This window comes from Myotis davidii, unplaced genomic scaffold, assembly GCF_000327345.1.
Source record: "Myotis davidii unplaced genomic scaffold, ASM32734v1 scaffold269, whole genome shotgun sequence".
Lineage (NCBI taxonomy): Eukaryota > Metazoa > Chordata > Mammalia > Chiroptera > Vespertilionidae > Myotis > Myotis davidii.
In genome coordinates, this window is record NW_006383008.1 from 6,895,137 (window position 1) to 6,906,503 (window position 11,367).

At 40.3% G+C, this 11,367-nt stretch overlaps 1 protein-coding gene across 1 annotated transcript in view; it reads left to right on the forward strand.

The window, feature by feature from the left end:
- Window positions 1-5,890: 5,890 nt before the first annotated feature.
- Window positions 5,891-11,367, forward strand: part of MDN1 (midasin AAA ATPase 1) — a 161,271-nt gene continuing 155,794 nt past the window's right edge. Inside the window, exons 1-2 of the mRNA XM_015557675.1 lie at window positions 5,891-5,914; window positions 7,772-7,998. Coding sequence (XP_015413161.1) covers window positions 5,891-5,914; window positions 7,772-7,998 — 251 coding nt within the window. The remainder of the gene's footprint in view (window positions 5,915-7,771; window positions 7,999-11,367) is intronic.

Sequence of the window (11,367 nt, forward strand, 5' to 3'; positions counted from 1 at the left end):
CGCGCTGCCTCGGGGAGCGAGGAGCGGCGCCTTGGCATCCTGGCCCCTTCCCCCGGGCTGGCCCGTGGCGGGGCGTCCGCCGAGATGGGAAAGAGCCTTTGTTTTTTATTTGGGGGAAGCCGTCCCTTTCTCTCCCCACTGACTGACCCCACGCAGCGCTCTGACCCCCGTGTGGCAGGCGTGGCCTTCGGAAAGAAATGTTTTGTTTTGTTTTCTGTAAAGGAGGCGGAAGTACAGCCTTTTGCCAAGTGTTTTACTTGCGTGTCCTGGGTCCAGCCACCGCTGTTGATTCGGATGAGTGTTTTTCCTTTTCTGCCCTGTCCATTCTTTTGGGCACTGTGACAAGTATTGATTGCGTCCCTGCTGTGCCTAAGGCACAGTGTGGTTTTGTGGGGAGACAGACAAATAAATCCGTTACGGTCTCTCCTCCCAAGGAACTTAACGTTTATTTTTGGAGACAGTTCATGACCAGAAAAACACCTGAAGGAAAAAAAAAACAAGACAGTGCTAACTGCCTGATACCGTAGTAATTACGAGGTAAACTAGAGTTTTCTGGGAAACGGGTCTTGGGTCTTCTAAAAGCCTTTGGGCTCCCTCCCACTCCCCCACCCTCCCACTCCCGCCTGAGTTTGGAATCCTTATCACGCATTATGTTTTTCATTTTAATTTCCTATTTTATGCTTCCCCAGCCCCAGTATCCGTGAGCTTCTTCAAAATAGAACCTCCCTCCCTCCCCCCAGCCCCTAACTCCAGTATCTAGAACTTAGTCACAGATGCATTGTCTTTATATATCCCATTGCTAAGGAACCTGTGGCAGTATTTCGGGTCTGGAGCTCTTTGGATGTGGAGCGGCAGACAACTAATCGGAGAGGCATTTCTATTTGGGAATATCAAATGGAACGTGTGAAGCAAAGAGGAGGGAGATGTGGAAAATATCCCTGGGGTTTCTGGCCTTGAGCCGCCAGTGAAGGAAATCACTAACACAAATGGGGGAGGCCTAGAAAGAAAATTGATTTTTGGTGTGCTGGAGTCAGGAAAGACATCATCAGTTCAAATGAGCTGAGTTTGTGACAAGCTCCGGAATTATGTATTGTTGCTGGAGGTTTTTTTTTTTTTTTTTTTTTTAATGTAAATAGGCTTTAGAATTTAGCAGAGGTTCTGAATCTAGGGACCACAGACCAGCAACACGGGATTTATGATTCCACACCACTCACTGAGTGGATGCAAAGTTGGTGTTCATGTGTACTGGGAGCAGGGTGGGGAAATGGTTTGTAGGAAACCGTATTAGTAATGTTATTGGGACCACTTGCCTTCCTTTTCTTTGCCTCACATTGCCTGCAAGTTCTGTCCTGTCTCAGATATCTTTCAGGTTTGTTTCTTTCCATTTCAGAAAAGAGTTGATTGTGTTGCCATTCTGTTTTTCTCCTGGTTTTGGAAACAAAATGGTTTTTATTGGCAAGTAAGGATTTTTGAAATACAGTGGGGCCTTTACTTACCAGTGTCCCGACTAACCGGAGTTTTTTGATACACCAGCTGTCTCTCCGCAGATTTTTTGCTTTGAGTTGACAGAGTAATTTGAGTTAAGGAGCTCCTTAACGAGCTCGGTCTCGGAACGAATTAAACTCGTAAGTCAAGGCCCCACTGTACTGTTTCTCATCTGAGTTTGGTATCTGCATTAAGAATTTTTTAGGATTGTGCTTCCTCCAGTGTTCCTTATTAAGCTGGTGACATCACCCCCTCTATCCAGTCATATTTTATAGAGAACTGAGGGTCGTCATCATTCTTTTTCCTTTACATATAGCCAAGGTCTCCTGATTTTACTTTCTCAGTGTTGAATCTATTCTGTCCTCTTCATTTCTACCACTACCATCCTACAATTCTCCACTTTCAGTCTGGATTTTCCAACACCACCAAGCAGTTCTCAGACACCAGCCGTGTGTCTTACAATTTAAGTCAAATCTAACATTTTTTACCTGAAGATAGCTTCAGAGCCCACAGGTGAAGGGCTCAGTCCTGTAAAGACTGCCCTTCTGCTCCCACTTCAGATACTAATTGCAAGACCTGTTGTTACTTATCTTTCTGACCGCCTGTGGATTGGAGGTTTCAACTACCCCCTCCTTGGGTTTGATTAATTTCTGGGGCGATTTCTAGAATTCAGAGAAACCTTTTACTTACTAGATTACCAGTTTACTATAAATGGATAATTCAGAAACTGTCAGATGGAAGAAATGCATAGGGCAAGGTATATGGGAAGGGGTTTGGAGCGTCCATGCTCTGAGTGTGCCACCCTGTCCATCTGTTCATCAACCCAGAAGTTCTCCAAATCATGTCCCTTTAGATACTTATGGAAGCTTCATTACATAGCCATGATTGTTTAAATCTTTGGCCATTGGTGATTGATCTCTTTCTAGCCCCTTTGTCCTCCCTGTAGTTGGCTGGTTCTATCCAGCCCCAACTTGGGCAGCTTTTAAAAAGAAACCTCATTAACATAAGGGATGACACTTTTATTCCATCACAGGAAATTCCAAGGGTTTCAGGAGGTCTGTGCCTGGGATAGGGTCAAAGACCAAATAATATTTCTTACTATAATTTGTAATATCACATATCCTTACCTCCTTGATCACTATGTTTAGGAAGAGCAGAGTGTTTAGGGTGCATGAGTACGAAGTATGGCTGGAGATAAAATTAATTCTCTTTAATTGCTTTTGGGGACTTTTTGGAAAAGTTACTTAATACCCGTAAGTCTCAATTTGATATATTTCACATGGTAGAATCTAAAGAGTTATAGAGAGTAGTAAAAGCAGGGACTCTGGAGGCCGACTCTGTGTCATGGATTCCTGATTCTGAAGCTAGCTTTGTGACCTTAGCCCCCTCGTGGTAGCATAGTGAGAAGCTAGGAAAATTCTAGGACAGCGGTTCAACCTGTGGGTCGCGACCCCTTTGGGGGTCGAATGACCCTTTTCACATGAGTTGCCTAAGACCATCGGAAAACACATATATAATTACATACTGTTTTTGTGATTAATCACTATACTTTAATTATGTTCAATTTGTAACAATGAAATTGGGGGTCACCACAACGTGAGGAACTGTGTTAAAGGGTCGCGGCATTAGGAAGGTTGAGAACCACTGTTCTAGGACAAACAGATGGGGAAACTAAGATAAACAGCAGTTTACAGCCACCTAGTAAATCCTATCTTCCCTAAGCCAAGGATACTTTAGAGTAAATGGTTTGTACTTCTCCTCCCCAGCCAGAAGGGAGATAGCTGGGCCATTAAACAAGTCTTAATAAATTTAGAATAATTGAAATTATACAGGTATATTCAGTGACCTCAATGAAATTAAATTAAGGGGGCAAACAATCAACCCAAAAGTTACTGGAAAAAATCCTAAATGTTATAAATTAAATAATAAAATTAAAAGAAAAAACTGATGGTTAAAGAAGAAATCACTGGGAGAATCAGAAAATATTTTGAATTGAATGATACTTTAAACACTTTGTGGGATATAGCTAAAATATTTAGAGGTAAATTCATAACATTAAAATTCTTAGGAAATAGTGGTATTAAAATTCACCTTAGGAAATTAGAAAAAGAATAGTACATTAAACTCAAAATAAGTTGAAGGAAGAGAATAATAAAGAGTGGAAATTAATGAAAAAGAAAATGGATAAATAATAGAGCAATTCGGTGAAACCAAATGTTGATTCTTTGAAAAGACTGATCAAGAATAAAAGGGGAAAATTCAAACTACTTGGAATGAAAGAAGGCCATCATTATAGATTCTAAAAAGAATAAGAAGGTAAGTGACTAATGTGAACAATTTTTTTTGCTGATTAATCAGACTAGTTAGTAAGAAAGGAGCATTTTAAAGACAAAGACAAGATAGGAGAAGAACAAAAACAAGCTAAGAATAGAACAAAATTTCCTCAGGTTGATAAAGAGCATCTATAGAAACCCGACTAGCATATTTAATATATGAATAACCCGATTTAAAAGTGGGTAAAAGAGCCCTGGCTCGTTTTGCTCTGTGGTTTGAGCATTAGCCCAGGCACTGGCCTGATTGGGGCATGGGCGGGAGACAACCAATGTGTCTTTCTCACATTTGATGTTTTTCTCTCTTTATCTCCCCCTCCTCCCCTCCCTTCTACTCTCTCTAAAAATCAGTGGGAAAAACTATCCTTTGGTAAGGATTGATTCCCCCACACCCCCCTAAAAAAAATAAAGTGGGTAAAAGAAATGAAAAAACTCATCACTAAAGAAGATAAATGAATGACCATAAACACTTGAAAAAATTATGAGCCTCTTTGGTCGTCAGGGGAATGCAAATAAAACCACCAGATACCACTAGATCTCTTCTAACATTAAGACTGACAATACTGTGTGTTGGTGGGTTATGTAGCAACTAGAGCTCTCAAACACTGCTAGTGGAGTGTAAACTGGTACAACTGATTTAGAAAACAGTTTCTTTTAAACATCGAAAAAAAATTTTTTAAATTAAAATTAAAATTTACTATCTGTTGAAGCATTCAGTTGCCATATAACTCAACATGTCTTGCTCTTAGTTAATGAAAAAGATTAAGAGTGATGGATATTCATGTCCATAAATCTCTTGTACATGAGTGTCCATAGTAGTTTTATTGTTGGTAGCTGGAAACAGTGAAAATATCCATCAAACATGTAAATGAAAAAACAAGTTGTAATATATTTATACAGTGAAAAACTAGACAGTAGTGAAATGGAATAAACTATTGAAGCATACAACTACATGGCTATTACCAAAAGCATCAATACTGAGCAAAAGAAGCTAGACAGGAAAGAGTACATACCATATGATTCGATTTATATAAAGGTCTAGAATAGGCAAATCTGTAATCTATGGCCATAAAATCAAGTCATTGGTTGTCTAGGGTGAGGGGGTTGACTGCAAAGGAACTTGAGGGAACTTTGGATTTGATATTTTAATTGAGGAGGAGGTTACACAGTGTATACATATTCAAAACTCATCCAAATATAAATGGCTGCATTTTATTGTATATAAGTTATATTATAAAAGCCAATAAAGTTGATTTTTAAAAAGTTGAACATAGCCGAAACTGGTTTGGCTCAGTGGATAGAGCGTCGGCCTATGGGCTGAAAGGTCCCAGGTTCAATCCCAGTCAAGGGCATGTACCTGGGTTGCGGGCACATCCCCAGTAGGAGATGTGCAGGAGGCAGCTGATTGATGTTTCTCTCTCATCGATGTTTCTAACTCTCTATCTCTCTCCCTTCCTCTCTGTAAAAAAATCAATAAAATATATTTTAAAAAAAAAGTTGAACATCTGTTTCTAGATGTCTAACACAGTTTTCTAGATTTCCTTTTGAGGAAAAAGTTGGTTAAATAATGTCCTCTGGAGGTTTTTTCCTAGCTCACAAGTGTCCGTGTGAATAACATGTCTAATTTCCTCAGGTTGATGCAAAGCATCTGTAACCGTCTAACCACTGAGCAACCAGCCAGGGCCCTTTTACCCACTTTTAAACCTATGATGCTGGCTAGGTTTCTGTAGATGCTCTGTATTAATCTGAGGAAATTAGACATGTTATGTTTGTTTATTTTGTAGATAGAGATTTTTTTTTCTTCACAGAATAACCACTTACTATATTACTGTTGTTTTTATATTTTAAAAATATACTTTTGGGGGCTTATTTATAGGGACATTCGGCAGTTGAAAATGTGAGGTCATGCCTCTGTATATCATGGCCAAATCTGTTAAATTTCCTTGCCTCCATTTTTATGAGGTCCTTTGGGTGGCCCCCTATAAACAGCAGAACTAATATTGATAGAACTTGTTTTAAGATAATATTCTTTCCCATCAGTGCTTTGTTCAAAATTAGGTGTTTTTATGAAGAGAATGCCCAATAATTTGGGAGACTTTGTAAGAGTTCTGGGGTAAGGTAACTTCTTTTCAGAGTAATAACTTTGGAAAAAATTGTTAGGTTTTTGCATATGGCTGCACTCTTTTTAAAAAAATATATTTTATTGAATTTTTACAGAGAGGAAGGGAGAGGGATAGAGAGTTAGAAACATCGATGAGAGAGAAACATCGATCAGCTGCCTCCTGCACACCCGCTACTGGGGATGTGCCTGAAACCAAGGTACGTGCCCTTGACCGGAATTGGACCCGGGACCCTTCAGTCTGCAGGTTGACGCTCTATCCACTGAGCCAAACCGGTTGGGGCTCAAGCCGCACCATTATAGATAACTGTTTAATTTGTAACTCCTTAAGATAAATTTATAGTATTGGGCTTGCTAGGTCAGAGGGTATGTCGCTTTGTCTGACAGCAAGGGTTTTACAGTCCTGCATACACTCTAGCAACATCAAACCTTTTATACACTACAGTTTCCCCTATTCTGCTTAATGGACATTCGGAGCCCAGGCACCAGAATTTTGTGGTGTATTTCATCTTGCATATCAAAGTGTGATTGTCTATTTTGGATTTGTTTTGTTTGTTTATTAGAGGCTGGAGCCTTTAGAGGGATAGCTTTATTTATATTCAGGAATTGATTTTTTTAACATTTAAAAAATACATTTTTATTGATTTCAGAGAGGAAGGGAGAGGGGGAGAGATAGAAATATCAATGATGAGAGAGAATCATTGATCAGCTGCCTCCTGCACACCCCATGCTGGGGACCAAGCCTGCAACCAGACCCTTCGGTCCGCAGGCTGACACTCTATCCACTGAGCCAAACCGGCTAGGGCCAAGAATTGATTTCTTAATCTCTACCCTTTCCTCAAGAGAGTTGGCAGTTTTGTGTACCAACTGCAGTTTTAAAAATTTTTAATTCCTATATTTTCCTTCAAGAGCAGAGGAGCCCTGGGAGAGTGTTTTGACCCTGAAGCACAGATTATTTTTCAGAGAAGCTGTATAGTATTTTACATGGATTTGCTATTAGTCCTTTTACCTGAAACCCCAGGGACCTATTGGTAACAGCCTTTACATTAATTAACTCTAATCCTATATTGCTAAAAACCCCCGCTGTGTTTTGTTGTTGTTTTTTAAATTTTATTTTAGAGAGAGAAATATTGGTGTGAGAGAGAAACTTTGATTGGTTGCCTCCCACACATGCCTGACCGGGGATCGAACCCACCACCTTTTGTTGTCCAGGATGAGGCTCCAACCAACTGAGCCACACTGGTCAGGGTGTTTTATAAGGTAAACTGACCTTTGAAGTCTGGAAACTGGTTATTTTAACTCCAGGCTAGAACTCTTGGCTCCTCTACAGTAGTGCAAACAAATCATATATATATATATATAAATATATCCCTAATATGCAAGTAGACCGAACAGTGGAACAACCGAACAACCGGTCGCTGTGATGGGGTCGGCGTGGAACATGGTGGGCATCAGCCGGCCTTGATGGGATGGTGGAGCAGGTGGGCGGGGTGCCAGACCAAGGCAGGGTGCAGATCACTGTCATCAGGGCAAGCCTCTGGTGGTTACTGAAAATTCTTTGCTCCCGCGTGCTGCGGTCCCATCCAGCGCTCACACCCACTGCCAGCGCCGGCCCTAATCACTCCTCACCTTCAGTAGGTAGGTGTGAGCAGGGCTGGCGCCAGCTGCTGCAGAGAGGGGACTGGTGGCCGCAGCAGGAGGGGCGCGGAAGATGGGCTGAGACCTGCCCCTGTGCCCACTGCAGCCTCGAGGTCCACATTCCTTTTAAGGTGCATGAATTTGTGCACTGGGCCCCTAGTATTGTATATATAGATCTTTTGTGTGGCTTTTCTCTTAGGTGTGGACACCTCAAGATCGCCAGTGTATCCTGAATACCTTAGCACAGTTACTTCTGGATAAGGACTATACTATTCTAATCGGTCGGCAATTTCGCCCTATCCTTTTGGATTTGCTGGAAAGGAATGCTGAAGCCATTAAAGCTGGAGGCCAAGTCAACCATGATCTACACGAACGACTCTGTGTCTCAATGAGCAAGCTCATCGGTAGCCATCCTGATGTCCTCCCGTAAGTAACAGTATTATTCTTCACGTTTCTTCTTGCAGTGGTAGAACCTGCTCTCTCCTGGGAAGTAAGGAGGAGTCTGAGCTGAGAATGGAAGAGGAAAAATACAGGAAAGAAAGAGATAAGTGGTACTGTTTTGTAAAAATAATCACAGAGACTCTTTTTATCCAGCTCAGTTCAGTAACCATTTATTAGGTTTCTCTTAAATCTTGGCCATCAAGATAGAAAAATGGCCAAGATATGTCCCCTACCCCCAAGGATTATATCATCTGACAATACATGCATATAAGGCATATTTAAATGAGTTTTAGCTGAGGCTCTTAAAGCATCCACTTCAGCCCTAATTGGTTTGGCTCAGTGGATAGAGCGTCGGCCTGTGGACTGAAAGGTCCCAGGTTCGATTCCGGTCAAGGGCATGTACCTTGGTTGCGGGCACATCCCCAGTGGGGAGTGTGCAGGCGGCAGCTGATCGATGTTTCTCTCTCATTGATGTTTCTGACTCTCTATCCCTCTCCCTTCCTCTCTGTAAAAAATCAATAAAAATATATTTAAAAAAAAAAGCATCCACTTCAAATGGATGAGATTTGTGGCTTGCTAGAGGAGCTGAGGGTGTGGGTTAGAAGAGGTCTAGTATCCTTTTTAGCTTTCTATAAATCTGTCCAAATCAGTATGGTAAGAAGTTGTATTAGAACTGTATTCTAATGTATTTCTCTTTTAACCTGCTCCATTTCCAATCTGGGCTAGTTCACCATTCATTCGACAACATGGTAATTCCCCCACTCCCAGGGGTTACCATATTAATACTGAATTTATTGCATAACGTAATACAGCCCAGAACTTCTAGGATTAAACAAGCCTCTTGTCTCAGCTTCTGAAGTATCTGGGGTTATAGGCATATGCCACACACATGGCTTTCTCTCTCTCTCACTCTCTCTCTTTTTTAAAATATATTTTATTGATTTTTTACAGAGAGGAAGGGAGAGGGATAGAGAGATAGAAACATCGATGAGAGAGAGAGAAACATCGATCAGCTGCCTCCTGCACACCCCCTACTAGGGATGTTGCCTGCAACCAAGGTACATGCCCTTGACCGGAATCGAACCTGGGACCTTTCAGTCCACAGGCCAACGCTCTATCCACTGAGCCAAACCGGTTAGGGCCTTTCTCTCTCTTTTTTAACCTTCACCTGAGAATATTTTTTCCATTGATTTTTAGAGAGAGTAGAAGGAAGGGGGAGAGAGAAAGAGAAATTACGATGTGAGAGAGACACATCAATTGGTTGTCTCCTGCATATGCCCTGACCAGGGCCTGGGATGAACCTGCAACCAAGGTACATGCCCTTGATTGTGATTGAACCCAATACCCTTTGGTCTTCGGACCAATGCTGTAACCACTGAGCATCGGTCAGGGCGCTCTTTTAAATTGATAGTAAAATATAGTTTGTGTGGAATAGCCAAAAGAGGCAGGAAAATGACCTTCAAGGTTTTTTTTAAATTGAGAGGGTAAAAAACTTTTTACTCTAAACGTGAATAATGTTGTTTGTATTAATAGGAGCGTCTCTTATATCCATCTCATGTATTAGTTTTCATCAACACAATAAGTACACTTGGCTTTCTTGAAAGTATGATCTCTAGTCTGGTCCTTGAATGAGGGAATAAGAAATGAAGGCTTGTGGGGGAAACCATAATTTTTATGAGCTTTTTTCTAAAAGGGGAGGAAAAAAATAGGTCTAGTTTTATTAAACTAGTAAATATCTAGCAAAGGAAAGAATAGCATCATATGTGGTAATCAGGAACATGTGGTGTGGTTTAATTGAGGATTGGGATTATGGCCTTACTTGGTAATCATCTACATGTACTTGACCTTGGTACTATTTCACTAGGTGTGCTAGTCAGTTCTGTAGGATTGGCCTGTGGGTAACTTGAACCCCAACTTCTCTTTAAGGCTTTATAGTAGAGTGCTTCCAGAATTATTAAAATGATGTATTATCTACATCTGGTCTCCCATTAGCTTCAAATTTTATGTTATTAAATGAATGTGAGGTACATACCTAAAGGGTGTCTCAAAATTCATGCAAGAAGTAATTCAAATAGAAAACACAGGTTTATAATTAAAAATTTGAATTTTTTATTGATTCGAGTGCGTATGTGCCAGCAAAGCCGTGGAGGCCATTTACCCGATATGCTATTCCATACATAACCCTCTACTGTATACTTTATGAATCAATAAAATATTTACGATTTTTAATTATAAACCTGTGTTTTCTATCTAAATTACTACTTGCGTGAATTTTGGGACACCCTTTACTTTTTTAATTTACAATTTACCAGGGCAGTATATTTTACTTTATATTTTATTTATGTTCCTATGTTGTTCCAAAATGATATAATGCAGCTTACAAAGGTGGCTGTGATAGAGTAACTTAAAACCAAGCAAAAAAAGAAAAAGCTGTGCGTGATGTGCAGTGAACTATAGGTAGTGATATGGAGTGGGATTTTGATTTTTAGTTTTAAGAAATGCAGCTGATTAGTTTAACATGTGCCTCAGATTTACATAGAGGAAATATACCTAATGTTTTAGGAGTATACCTAATATATTTAGATAGGATACAGTTATTTATTCAGTAGATTCATGTACTAGTAGAAGGTCCTCTCTTTTAAGCTCTAGACCACATCATGGGGGTAAGAAAATCACATATAATGGGTTCCTGTACTTGTAAACAGTTGAATACAATATGTTAATAGAGTTGTCAGCCAAATAGATAAGGGGAGCAAGGAAATCATTGAAGTAACAGAAATGAGTGTGTTATCCTCCTCTTGGAAATTAGAAGGTTTTGTATTGTAGCAGATTGTGGAAGGAGAATGAAGAGAGAGAAATGGGATGGGGATGGAAATCTAGAGACTGGACAGGAAGAACCCAGTCAAGCCATTCATTTCTGGGTTCACACTTCTTTCTGAGACCTAGCTGTTAATTTCTTTGGGGTTTTCATGAAGTACCACGGTAGTCTTAATAAAACTTTTTTTTTTTTGGTTAATCCTCACCGGAAGATATTTTTCCCATTGTTTTTTAGAGAGAGTGGAAGGGAAGGATAGAGACAGCGACAAACATCGATGTGAGAGGGACACATCCCTTGGTTGGACTCCTTGGGTTCAAGTCCAAGTTCATCTATGATAATAGTGTCTACCTCACGTGACTCAAAACAGTGTCTGACATATTGTGGGTGCTCAATAAGCAAAATTTTCTTTTTAAAAAAAAATTTTTTTTTTATTGATTTCAGAGAAGAAGGGAGTGAGAGAGAGAGAGAGAGAGAGAGAGAGAGAGAGAGAGAGAGAAACATCAGTGATGAGAGAGAATCATTGATTGGCTGCCTCC